This window comes from Hypanus sabinus, chromosome 7 (assembly GCF_030144855.1).
Source record: "Hypanus sabinus isolate sHypSab1 chromosome 7, sHypSab1.hap1, whole genome shotgun sequence".
In the NCBI taxonomy this organism is placed as follows: Eukaryota; Metazoa; Chordata; class Chondrichthyes; order Myliobatiformes; family Dasyatidae; genus Hypanus; species Hypanus sabinus.
This window is the reverse complement of record NC_082712.1, coordinates 3,280,278-3,293,566: the sequence shown is the minus strand read 5'-3', so window position 1 is coordinate 3,293,566 and position 13,289 is coordinate 3,280,278. Positions and strand designations below refer to the sequence as shown.

At 46.4% G+C, this 13,289-nt stretch overlaps 1 protein-coding gene across 10 annotated transcripts in view; it reads right to left on the bottom strand.

The window, feature by feature from the left end:
• Window positions 1-13,289, bottom strand: part of cplane1 (ciliogenesis and planar polarity effector 1) — a 375,338-nt gene that overhangs the window by 302,699 nt on the left and 59,350 nt on the right. For all 10 annotated transcript variants that reach the window (XR_009512997.1, XR_009512998.1, XM_059974072.1 and 7 more), the window contains exons 9-10: window positions 11,068-11,250; window positions 4,557-4,806 (exon numbers count right to left, since the gene is read on the bottom strand). Coding sequence is in view for 8 of the 10 variants with exons in the window: in XM_059974072.1 (XP_059830055.1) it covers window positions 4,557-4,806; window positions 11,068-11,250 (433 nt within the window). In the remaining 2 variants the exon portion in view is untranslated. The remainder of the gene's footprint in view (window positions 1-4,556; window positions 4,807-11,067; window positions 11,251-13,289) is intronic.

Below are 13,289 nucleotides of genomic sequence, written 5' to 3'. Positions count from 1 at the left end.
CCCAGAAACGCACACCATTGCTGCTCTGCTGACATCCCTACCAGCAGCTCCTTCCAATTTCCGTTGCCCAACTCCTCTCTCATATCACTGCAATTACCTTTACTCCATTGAAATACTGCTACATCAGACTTTACTTTCACCCTATCAAATTTCAAGTTGAACTCAATCATATTGTGATCACTGGTTTTCAATTAAACTCATTCATATTGTGATCACTGGCCCTGACCAATCAAGAATCTATCAACTTCACCCTTAAATATACATAAAGACTTGGCTGCCACAGTTGCCTGTGGCAAAGAAATCTGCAAATTCACCACTCTCTGGGTAAGGAAATTCCTCATCTCCATTCTGAAAAATCACCCCTGTATTCTGAGACTATGTCCTCTGGTCTTAGACTCTCCCACCAGAAGGAAACATCCTCTCCACATCCACTTTTTCCAAAGCCTTTCACCATTCGATGTTTCAATGAAATGTCCCTTCATTCTAGCGAATTCGGGCCCAGAGCAGTCAAATGCTCTTCAAGAGACAAGCCATTCAACCCTGGAATCATTATCATGAAAATCCTCTGAACCGTCCCGTTTCAGCACATCCTTTCTAAAATAAGGAGCCCAGAACTCCATACAAGACACTAAGTGAGGCCTCACCAGTGCTTTATAGAATATACAAGTACATATTTGGTTTTATATCAGTGTTTCCCAACCTTTTTTAGCTTGTAGTGATACGTCCGTAGCCCCCTCCGTTGTGAGAATCGCAAGATCACTGTTGGGTTGGGTCAAGGGGCCCAGGAAAGGAGAGAAGAGAGTACAGAATGTCTTGTTTCCCCGGCAATGTAAAGCTACCGGACATGGCCATTGTCTCCAGAAGGCAAAGTTGTGGATTGAAGACTAGGCTACGTGAACGCCCTCAGGCAAAGTGGGCTGGTCGAGGGAGAGATTGCATCACCCCCAACCTGATTGACATCTACGACCCTGCGAGTCAGGATAAAAGAGGGTCTGTAGGAACAGCCCCTCAGATGCACCAGAAGAAACGTTAAGCGACCACGTAACAGCAGGGAGTCATCTGAAGGAGGCCACGTGTGTTCAGTTCCGTTGCTGGAACTCGTGGCTGGAACCACGGAAAACGGCTTTTAGCTAACAACAGGGAAACGCGCTCCCCTGACTCAACGGATTGGCATCATAAAAGACCTGGGCAAGTTTAAACTGCCTCGCTCTTAACCCCAAAAACGCTGCAGCTTGAACGAACTAACAGTGACTGTTATATTTCCATCGGACAATACATTATCCCCTAGACAACGATAGAGCTATTGCTTATTGGTTATTATTATACCCGCGCTTTAGATTTAGTATTGACGACGTATCTTATCTGTATGTTTGCATTAATCTTATTTTTGTGCCCCTTTATCAATACTTTTAAAAATAGTACCATCAGACTTCAACGGACCTCTCTATCTTTGCTGGTAAGTGCCCAGTTACGGGGTTTCGTAACAGTAGCTTGTTAAGCAGCCTCATGTGTGGCAGCTTGTCAAAGGCCTTCTGAAAATCCAAGGACACAACATCAACCGGCTCTCCTCTGTCTATCCTACTTGTTATTTCTTCAAAGAATTCAAAGAGTTTTGTCAAGCAAGATTTTCCTTTGATGACACCATTCTATATTACAGCCTATATTATCATCTACCTCAAAGTGCCCTAAGACCTCATCTTTATTAACTGACTCCAACATTCCCCCCCCCCCCCACCCCAGCTACTGAGGCCAGAGTAACTGGCCAATTGTTCCCTTTCTTCTGCCTCTCTTTCTTGAAGAATGGAGTGACAGTTGCAATTTTCCAATCTCCGGAAACATTCCAGAACCTAGTGATTCTTGAAAGATTCCTAATGCCTCCACAATCTCTTCAGCCACCTCTTTCAGAAGCCTAGAGTGGACAATATCTGGTCCAGGTGACTTCTCTACGTTTAGACCTTCCAATTTTCCCAGAACCTTCTCTCTAGTTCTGGTAACTTTACACACTTCATGACCCGACACCTGGAACTTTCACCATACTGCTAATGTCCTCCACAGAGAAGACTGACACAAAATACTTATTCAGTTCATCTACCATTTTCTTGTCCCCTATGACTACCTCTCCATCATCGTTTTCCAGTGGTCCGATATCCACTCTTGCCTCTCTTTTACACTTTATGTATCTGAAGAAACTTTTGATATCATCTTTAATATTATTGGCTAGCTTACTTTCATATCCCATCTTTACTTTCTTAATTCATGGTTGCCTTCTGTTGGTTTTTAAAAGCTTCCCAATCCTCTAACTTCTCACTAATTTTTGCTCCATTATATACATCTTACTACTGTTGGGGGATGTGGGGTCTGTACAAAACTCCCTCAGGGTATTTTACTCTTGCAGTTCCTTAGCTCTACCCACGATGATTCAACACCTTCTGAGCCGATGTCTCTTTTTCCTAATGACTTCATTTTACCAACTGAGAAATGCTGTCCCCCCTGCCTTCCTGCCTGTCCTTTCAATACAATGTGTATCCTTGCACGTGAAGCTCCCAGCTTTAACCTTCTTTTAGCCATGATTCATTGATGCCCACAACATCATACCTGCCATTCTGCAACTGTGCTACAAGTCCTCCTACCTTATTCTGTTTCCTGCGTGCATCCAGATACAACGCTTCCAGTCTTGTATTTACCCTTTTCAATTCTGTCCACCTGTTATGTTGCAACTCATCCTGTTGACTGCAATTTTGCCCCATCAACAACCTCTCCTCACTACATTGCCTGTTTCTAAACCAGCTACCTCACTTTCAGCATTATCATCCCCCTTTCACACGATACTTCTTGCATTTAAATATACGAGGACACTAGTCGCACCATGCTCAACCTTTTGATTCCTAACTTGATCTGAGGTCTTGCCAACATCTGCCTTCGCAACCTCTCCACTAACTGTTCTGGCACTCTGGTTCCCATCCCCCTGCACCTCTAGTTCAAACCCCACCAAGCAGCATTAACAAACATTTCCGCTAGGATATTAGTTAGGTGCAAACCATCCCTTCAGTACGGGTCCCAGCTTCCCTGGAAGAGTGCCCAATGATAGAAAAATCTGATGCCCTCCCTCCACCAACTCATTATCCACGTGTTAAACTGTATAATCTTCCTCACTAGCACGTGGCATGGGTAGCAACCCTGGAGGTCCCGCCCTTTAACTTAGCACCTAGCTCCCTGAACTTCCAATGCAGAACCTCATCACCTGTCCTACCCATGTCACTAGTACCTATATGGACCACATCTTCTAGCTTTTCACCCTCCCACTTAAGAATGCTGAGGACTTGATCCAAGATATCCTCGTCCCTGGCACCCAGGAGGCAACATATCATCCAGGAATCTTGTTCTCTCCCACAGAATCTCCTGTCTGTTCCCCAAACTAACAAATCACCACAGAGTACCTCTTCTCCCCCTTCTCTTCTGAGTCAGAGAGGCAAATCCAGAGCCAGAGTATCACAATAGGACGTGGAGACTGGACCCAAATGCAGGATGCAGACACTGAAGTACTAGGGGCAGGACGGGAACAACTAAAGGACAGAACAAGATGGGGAGACCGTGGCGTGCAAAGGTGATCCTGGGGTTCAGAGAGTTCATGGCAAAGGCAGGACCCTGGCTAGGCTAAAGGATGGGTCTATGGGACAAGGAATTCTGGGAGGATAGCCCCCTGGGCAGGGCCCAGCCTCCCAGGCAGGAACACAGGGGCTTGGGCAGGTCAAGGGGTACCTGGGCAGGATGCAGGGCACAACCCATCAGAAGCAAGGGGTAGGAAAGGGTCAGAGTCCTCAGGACGGGCCACATAGCTCCTGGGCAGGGCTGCCTCCCAGGCAGAAACACAGGGGCCTGGGCAAGACACAGAGCACCTGGGCAGGTTGCAGGGTATAACCCATCAGAAGAGAGGGGTAGGAAAGGGTCAGAATCCCCCTGCCGAGCAACAGCAGTCCAGCCTACTTACCCGACGGAGGCAAGGGATCAGAAGGAAGCTCAGTCCAGGGTGACTACAAGAACAGACTTACAGAACTAGATGATTAACAGTGGGTACTCCAAGCCAGGGTCAAAACAGGATAGCGCAAACCAGACAGAACAGCCCCCAACTAGACACAGAGCCAGAGCCTCTTGTATACACCTGCCAGCCGATAGGTCTCAGGTGCACCTCCTTAAGCCAAGATGATCCTATTTGGGCTTAAGGGTGAAAGGAGGGATGGCTACAAGAATCGGAGTCTGGAGTCTACGGACTGGATCAAGATCCGGAATGCGGGCTCCGGACCGGATCATGATACAGAGACCCAGCCACTGTGACTTTCCTCTGATTGGCTCATCCCCTCCTCCAACAGTATCCAAAGTGATGTACCTGTTGTTGAGAGGGATGGCCACAGGGATACTCTGTACTGGCTCCTTAACCCCTTCCCCCCTTCCTGGTTGTCACACAGTCTCCAACCTCCTTGATCTTACCTTCAGCAACAAAGTTACCATCCATTAAGAACAATCATTACTTAAAGGACTCTAGTATACAACATCCGTACCTCAGTGCTCAGCAGCAGGTCCTGTACATCCTCTAGGCCCTGGGTCACGTCCAGTAACAGGGACTTCAGAAGGGTTGATGCAGAAACGTGTTCTGCAAACCGTAGAACAGTAAACATGTAACCATCGGACACAATGAGGTAGGGTAGGCAAGGATGGGCTGCCAGGGAAAAGCGCTGCCTCATTGAGTCACTTTCTGAAGTGGGGGAGCCACTGGTCTGTGTGTGGTCAGCGACCTGAGGCACCGGCTGCCTGTAAAAGAGCACAGCATTAATTTATATATGCTTATTGTTTGATTGAGAATAGGTCCTTTGGCCCTTCAAGCTGCACTGCCCAGCAAAACATCTATTTAACCCCAGCTCATCAGAGGACAATTCACAATGACCAATTAACCTACTAACTGGTACGTCATTGTAATGGGGAGAAGCTGGAGCACCCAGAGGAAACTAAAACCCAAGCGTGCTTGAGAAGCAATGTACAAACTGCTTACAGAGGACACTGATAATAACTCTGACACCCCAAGCTATAATAGCATGGCGCTAACAGGAGCGCTGCACTGCACTCTACTGTTACTAACTACCCCAGGGTAGATGCTGCCTCCTGTACACTGCCCCTTCAAACAAGTGTAAGGGGTTTCTTCTTTTATGTTACTGCTAAGGCTAATAAAATGGCTTCTTTGTTATGTTAAAAGTAAAAATGCTTCTTTGTTATGCTAACTGGTGAGAGAGTGCTTTCAAGCTCGTTTGGGTTATAATTACTGAAAACGAGAATTGTATTTGTTTGTGGAGCATCTGGTCAACCACCGTTGTTGGTCCCAGGCGGAGGGTAGAGGAGGTCGGAGGGGATTGAATGGTGGCAAGAAGACTTCATTAACTGAGCTCCAACGGTTGTGCACGAAGTGGTTGGACTTTGATAAGTTTGGCACCTTTACTTTTCCTTTTATATTGTATCTCCAGTAAGTACATAGTTCCAGTAAGATCTATAAAGTGAACTCATTTAATCGCATATGGTGTACTGTCTGTTATTTGGCGGGGTGGGGACATCACACAGCATCCACACAAGCTGATTACCCAGTCTGGCGGGCCCAAAGGCTGCTCCCCCTAGACCAGGGGTCGGCAACATTTACCACTGAAAGAGCCAATATGGACCCATTTCCCACAGAAAAGAAAACACTGGGAGCCACAAAACCCATTTGACATTTAAAATGAAATAACACTGCATACAACGGGTTTTTTTTGCCTTTATGCTATGTATAGACAAACTATAATGTGTTGCATTTATGAAATTGATGAACTCCTGCAGAGAAAACAAAATTACATTTCTGCTTGCAACAAAAACATTTTGAACTCCGAAAAAAAGACGTTGGGTTGAAGGTTACTCCATAGTTAGCCTACCTTGGATCGAAGAATTAAAAGAAAGCGCGCACTGGCGGGTGTCAGGCATTGGCAGTGGTGATGTATATTAATAGCGATAAAAAACACGTTGTAGCGGTGTAGCGCTACACGCAGCGCTAAAATAACGACACTGCAGTCAAAGATAACTTTATTCGAACTAAACAGCCTTGCTTTAAAGCCTCCCTCCACCCGCCCCCCGTGGGCACGGATGCTCCAAAAGACACGTACTCACAAACCCCCGTAGGCTATCTCCCTTAGCCGGAACAGTGGCTAATTGTGAGCCGGTTCGGATGGGCCAGGAAATGGGGTCGCCACAACGTTTTATTTAGATTGTAAAGATCGCCATAATCTTCAAATTTTGAATTACATTTCAAAAACTAACAAACCATGGGGAGCCGCAGCACAGAGATGAAAGAGTCGCATGCGGCTCCGGAGCCGCGGGTTGCCGACCCCTGCCCTGGACGGAAGCGAGCTGAGCGAGCCTGAGGCCTACCAGGGGGCTACACAAGAGATAGGTGAGGAAAAGATGGAGTGAGTGATGTAACAAGAGTGAGATATTTGACAGGGAGTGAACGAGCAAGTATTTATAAACTGTGCACTTTACTGAAAAGATCACTTTGCAATCTTCTAAACTCTAAACAGTGAGTTTTCCCCAACAGAGAGGTTTTGTTACAGAACATAGAAATTTCAGCACATTACAGGCCCTTCAGCCCAAAATGCTGTGCTGACCATGTAACCTACTCTAAAAACTGCCTAGATCAAAACCAATATACACAAAATGCTGGAGGAACTCAGCAGGTCAGGCAGCATCTGCAGAGACTGATAAACAGTTGATGCTTCTCCGGGACTGGAAAGGAAGGGGGAATAAGCCAGAATAAGGTGGAGAGGGAAGGGGAAGGAATACGAGCTAGAAGGTTAGAGAGCAGCAGATATCTTTTCCCGTGGCCCAATTGGATCAGGAGCAAGAGAGGAGGCAAATCATAAGTCCATGAGTGAGATTTAAAAAGGAGCGTTCACAGGCGTTTGGCATTTTCCCGTGGCCCAATCAAATAGCAATTTTTGGCAAGGGCAAAAAAAAAGGTAGACTATGTGGAGCAGCCATTGTTGGAGTGCACCAGTGTTAGAGTGGAGAGGGTTTGGCTCATCAAGCTTGGATGAGGTATATATCTGAAAAGTTTCTTTTTCTTCATTCTTCATCTGTTAGAATATAGTTAGTGCAGTAAGGATGGTTCCAAGGGCTGTGTTGTGTTCTTTGTGTGAGATGTGGGAATCCTGGGAGACCTGCAGCCTCCCAGATAGCCACATATGCAGCAAGTACACGAAACCTCAGCTCCTCACAGAATGTGTTTCGGAACTGGAGCTGCAGCTCCAAGATCTTTGGCTCCTAGGGGAAACTGAGGAGGTGATAGGTAGGAGCGATAGAGAGATAATCACCCCGAAGTTGCAGAAGGCAAATACCTAGGCGACTGTAAGAAGAAAGAAAGGAAATTAGCAGACAGTGCAGATTACCCGTTTCTGTTCCCCTCAATATGTATACCACTTTGAATACTGCGGAAGGGGGTATAAGCTATTAGGGAGAAGCTGCAGCACCGAAGTCTCTGACACTGAGGCAGGCACTGTGGCTCAGAAGGGAAGGGGGTAGAAGAGGACTGCCATGGTGATAGGAGATTCCAGAGTTAGAGGAGTAGACACAAGATTCTGCGATGTGATAAACACCCAGATGGTGTGATGCCTCCCAAGTGCCAGGGTCAAGGACGTCTTGGATCAGGTCCACAGCATTCTAAAGGGGGAGGGGGAGCAGCCAGAAGTCTTGGTACATATTGATACCAATGGTAGGAAAAGGGAGGGGGTCCTGAAGGGAGCTAGTTAGAAAGCTGAAAAGCAGGACCTCCAGGGTAGTAATCTCCAGTTTGCTGACTGCGCCACACACCAGTGAGGTTAAGAATAGGATGATTTGGAAGATGAATGTGTGGCTGAGGAATTGGTGGAGAGGGTGGACAGGGTTTCAAACTTCTGGATCACTGGGATCTCTTCTGGAAAAGGTATGATATGTACAAGGGACACATTACACCAGAACCCATAAAGAACCAATATCCTTGCAGGCAGGTTTGCTGGAACTGTTGGGGAGGGTTTAAATTAATTTAGCAGGGTGATGGGAAACTGAGTGATAGGGCAGAGGATGAGGCAGTTGGGATACAAGAAGAGACAGTGTATAGTGAGACTTAGAAAGGGCAGGCAGATGATAGGGCAAAATTGCAGAGAGCGAGATGAGTTGCAGTGTAACAGTGGGAAAGCGAATACAGGACTGATAGCGTTATATTTGAATGCACACAGTATAAAGAATATGGTGGATGATCTTGGAATGCAGTTATAGATTGACAGGTATGATATGGGCATCACTGAGTCATGTCTGAATTATAGATTATAGCAGGGAGCTTCACATCCAAAGATACAAGGATGCACATTGTATCAAAAGGTTGGGTAGCTAGGCAGAGGAGTTGGCATGGCTATGTTGGTAAAAAATGAAATCAAACCATTAGAAAAAGGTGACACAGGATCAGAAGATGTAGAACCGTTGTGGGTAGAGCTAAGGAACTGCAAGGATAAAAAGACCCTGATGGGATTTATTGATGTGGGCTACAAATTACAGAAGGAGGAACAAAATTCACGTCAAAAGGGCAATGTTACGATAGTCAAGGGGGATTTCAATATGCAGGTAGTTTGGGAAAATCAGGTTGGTGCTAGAATCCAAGAGAGGAAATTCCTAGAATGCCTACAAGATGGGTTTTTAAAGCAGATTGTGGTGGAGTCCCACTAAGGGATCAGCTATTCTGGATTGGGTGTTGTGTAATAATATGATTAGGGAGCTTAAGGGAAGCCTGAGGATGACTGCTACTCGAGAGGGAGAAGCTAAGGTCGAATGTTTCAGTATTACAGTGAAGTAAAGGGAATTACAGAAGTGTGAAGGAGGAGCAGGCCACAGGTGATCGAAAGGGGATATCAGCAGGGATGATGGCAAAACAGCAATGGCTTGAGTTTCTGGGAGCAATTCAGAAGGGGCAGTATAGACACACCCCAAAGTGTTCTAAAGGCAAGGTAACACAAGCATGGCTGACAGGGGGAGTCAAGGCCAATATTAAAGCATATAATAGAGCACAAATTAGTGGAAAATTAGAGGACTGGGAAGTTTTTAAAAACCAACTTAAGCAACTAAAAAAGCAATAAGGAGGGAAAAGATGAAATATGCAGGTAAGCTTGCCAATAATATTAAAGAGGATACCAAACATTTTTTTCAGATAAAGAGCAATAGAGAGGCGAAAACAGATATTGGACCACCGGAAAACAATGGTAGTAATGGCGGACAAACTGAATAAGTATTTTGCATCAGTCTTCACTGTGGAAGACACATAGCAATACACTGGAAGCTCAAGAGCAGCAGTAAATACAGTTGCTATTACTCAAGAGAAAATGCTTGGGAAGCTGAAAGATCTGAAGCTAGATAACTCATCTGGACCAGATAGCTGGTATATACCCCAGGGCTTTTGTGCTAGCTGATGAGATTGTGGAGCATTGGTAATGATTTTAAAGAACCAATAGTTTCAGGCATGGTTCCAGAGGAAAGTCAGCATGGTTTCCTCAAGGGAAAATCTTGCCTGATAAATCTGTTGAAATTCTCTAAGATATGACAGGCAGGATAGACAAAGGAGAGTCAGTGGATGCTGTGAGCTTGGATTTTCAGAAGGCCCTTGACAAAGTACCTCACGCGAGACAGCTTAGCAAGATAAGTGCATATGGTATAACAGGAAAGATTCTAACATGGCTAGAGCATTGACTGATTAGCAGGAGGCAAAGAGTGGGAATAAAAGGAGCCTTTTCTGATTGGTTGCTGGTGACTAATGGTGTTCCTCAAGGATTCATATTGGGACCACTTCTTTTACATTGCATGTCAAAGATTTGGATGATGGAATTGATGGCTTTGTGGCCAAGTTTGCAGACCATACGAAGATAGGTGGAGGGGTAGGCAGTGTTGAGTAGGCAGGGATGCTGCAGGAGGACTATGATAAATGAGGAGAATGGGCAAAGTGGCAGATGGAATACAGTGTTGGGAAGTGCAATTCATGCACTTTGGTAGAAAGAATAGAAGCATAGACTATTCTCCAAATGCAGAGAAAATCCAAGCTGCAAAGGGTCTTGGGCGTCCTCGTGCAGGATTTACTGAATGTTAACCTGAGTCAGTGTGAGGAAGGCAAATGCAATGTCAGCACTCATTTCACAAGGGCTAAAATATAAAAGCAAAGCTGTAATGTTGAGACTTTATAAAGCATTGGTGCAGCCTCACAGGGTATTGGGAGCAAAGTTGAGCCCTTGATCTCAGAAAGGATGTACAGACATTGGAGAAGTTCAAAGAGGTTCACAAAAATGATTCTGGGAATGAAAGGCATATCACATGAGGAGTATTTGATGGCTCTGTGCTTGTACTCATTGGAATTTAGAAGATTAAGAGTGGATCTCATTAAAATTTATCAAAATGTTGAAAGGCCGAGAGAGAGTGAATATGGAGATGATTCCCATAGTTGTGGAGTCAAGGACCAAAGGGCACGATCACAGAATAGAGGGGTGTCCATTTGAAACAGAGATGAGGAGGAATTTCTTCAACCAGAGAGTGGTGAATCTGTCACAGGCAGCTGTGGAAGCCAGGTAACTGGGTGTTTTTAAGGCAGAGGTTGATAGGTTCTTTGTAAGTCAAGGTGTGAAAGGTTACAGGGAGAAAGCAGAAGAGTACGGTGGAAAGGGAAATGGATAGCCAAGATCATATGGCAGAGCAGACTTGATAGGCTGAATGGCCAAATCCTCCTATTATGTCTTATATTCTTAAAGATCACAGAGGGAGAGGAACTCACTGAACTCACATCGAAAAGCAGATTTAATCTTCTTCCGGTTAGACAGCCCTCAAAGAGACTTCGCAGTGGAGCACCAAATCACACACGGAAGAGATTCTACAGATGCTGGGAATCCAGACACAGAGCAAAATTTGCTCAACATTGTCCCTGTTCTTGTATTGCCTCTCTCACATACGTTCATTATAACTGGTTCCTTTCAGAAAGATGAAGTATCATACCTGTACGTTATTAATGGATGCAGGGGGATGAATTCTGCTGGGCCAAACTCCACAGAGCTGCCAAACGTGGTGAGGGTCATCAGCTCCCCGAGTCGGGACAGGAGCAGCACTGATCCACGCTCCAGTACACAGGCGAGGAAGAGGGCATCATGTGTCCAGCTCACTCCTCCCACCCAGTAGGATCTGAGGGAAAGAGCTTACAGTCACTGTCAACATCTTCCAGCCACAGCACAACCTCCCATGGTTCATGGAGGTCAGGGTGGGGTGACCCAATCTGGGGATAGAGTGGGGGAGCAGCAGCACCCACTGCATCCAGGGATACAGAACGGAAGAGTAAATTCTCACCTCACTAACCTTCCAGTCTCCTTTGCCACAGTGAGGATAAACAAATGATGGAAGAACAGCACCTGATACAGCAATGTAACCCTATTACAGTATCAACTGTAAAGTTGTGGTTCAAATCCCACCATTATCTGCAAGGAGTTTGAAAACTCCCCCTGTACCCGGGCAGGTTTCCTCAGGGTGGCCCAGTTTCCCCACTCAATACAATGAGCTACAGATCAGGGCTAGTGATTTCTGCACATGCCAGAAGCATACCAATGCTTATAGGCTGGCCCAGTACATCCCCTCCGATTTCATTTCACACCAACAACACATTCCACCGTATGTTTCAATGTCTGTGTGACAGAAAAGGCCAATCTTTATGCAAACAATCAGTATTCAACCAGAATCACTGGGGACTGTGTCAGTATTTACCCGGGATCACTAGGGAGGGTGTCAGTATTTACCCAGGATCACTGGGGAGTGTGTCAGTATTTACCCAGGATCACTGGGGAGTGTGTCAATATTTACCCGGGTTTTTTTCCAGGGGTCTGTTGGCCCTTCCGTGCCTTTGAGCCAAGCTGCCTCAGCAACCCCGACAAACCCAATTCACCCTAACAACAAGGGACAATCACCTGCGTGATACGTCTTCAGACTGTGGGAGGAATCCGGAGGACCCAGAGGAAACCCACACATTGCACGGGGTGGAGGTACAGATATAGAATGGCACCAGAGTTGAACTCTGAATCAGAACACCCCAAGCTGTAAGACCGTAAAGCTAACTGCATGCTAACATGGATCCCAGCAGAAAACAAGTAGGTAAGCTTGGTGAGCTTCATTCAGGCCTGCTCCGCTGGTAGTTAACAGTCATACAGGACCTTCAGCTCATCTCCTCCACGCTAAACCATTTAAACTGCCTACCCCCATCAACTTGTACAGGGCCACAGCCCTCCATTCCCCAGTAGCTGACCAACTACAGGGCAGCTCACTTAAAGATCTCCCTGCTCCACCAGAACTTCCTGTCAACTACAGGGCAGCTCACATAAAGATCTCCCTGCTCCACCAGAACTTCCTGACAACTACAGGGCAGCTCACATAAAGATCTCCCTGCTCCACCAGAACTTCCTGACAACTACAGGGCAGCTCACATAAAGATCTCCCTGCTCCACCAGAACTTCCTGACAACTACAGGGCAGCTCACATAAAGATCTCCCTGCCCCACCGGAACTTCCTGACAACTACAGGGCAGCTCACATAAAGATCTCCCTGCTCCACCAGAACTTCCTGACAACTACAGGGCAGCTCACATAAAGATCTCCCTGCCCCACCGGAACTTCCTGACAACTACAGGGCAGCTCACATAAAGATCTCCCTGCTCCATCGGAACTTCCTGTCAACTACAGGGCAGGTCACATAAAGATCTCCCTGCTCCACCGGAACTTCCTGACAACTACAGGGCAGCTCACATAAAGATCTCCCTGCCCCACCAGAACTTCCTGTCAACTACAGGGCAGCTCACATAAAGATCTCCCTGCTCCATCGGAACTTCCTGACAACTACAGGGCAGCTCACATAAAGATCTCCCTGCCCCACCAGAACTTCCTGTCAACTACAGGGCAGCTCACATAAAGATCTCCCTGCTCCATCGGAACTTCCTGACAACTACAGGGCAGCTCACATAAAGATCTCCCTGCCCCACCAGAACTTCCTGTCAACTACAGGGCAGCTCACATAAAGATCTCCCTGCTCCATCGGAACTTCCTGACAACTACAGGGCAGCTCACATAAAGATCTCCCTGCCCCACCAGAACTTCCTGTCAACTACAGGGCAGCTCACATAAAGATCTCCCTGCTCCATCGGAACTTCCTGACAACTACAGGGCAGCTCACATAAAGATCTC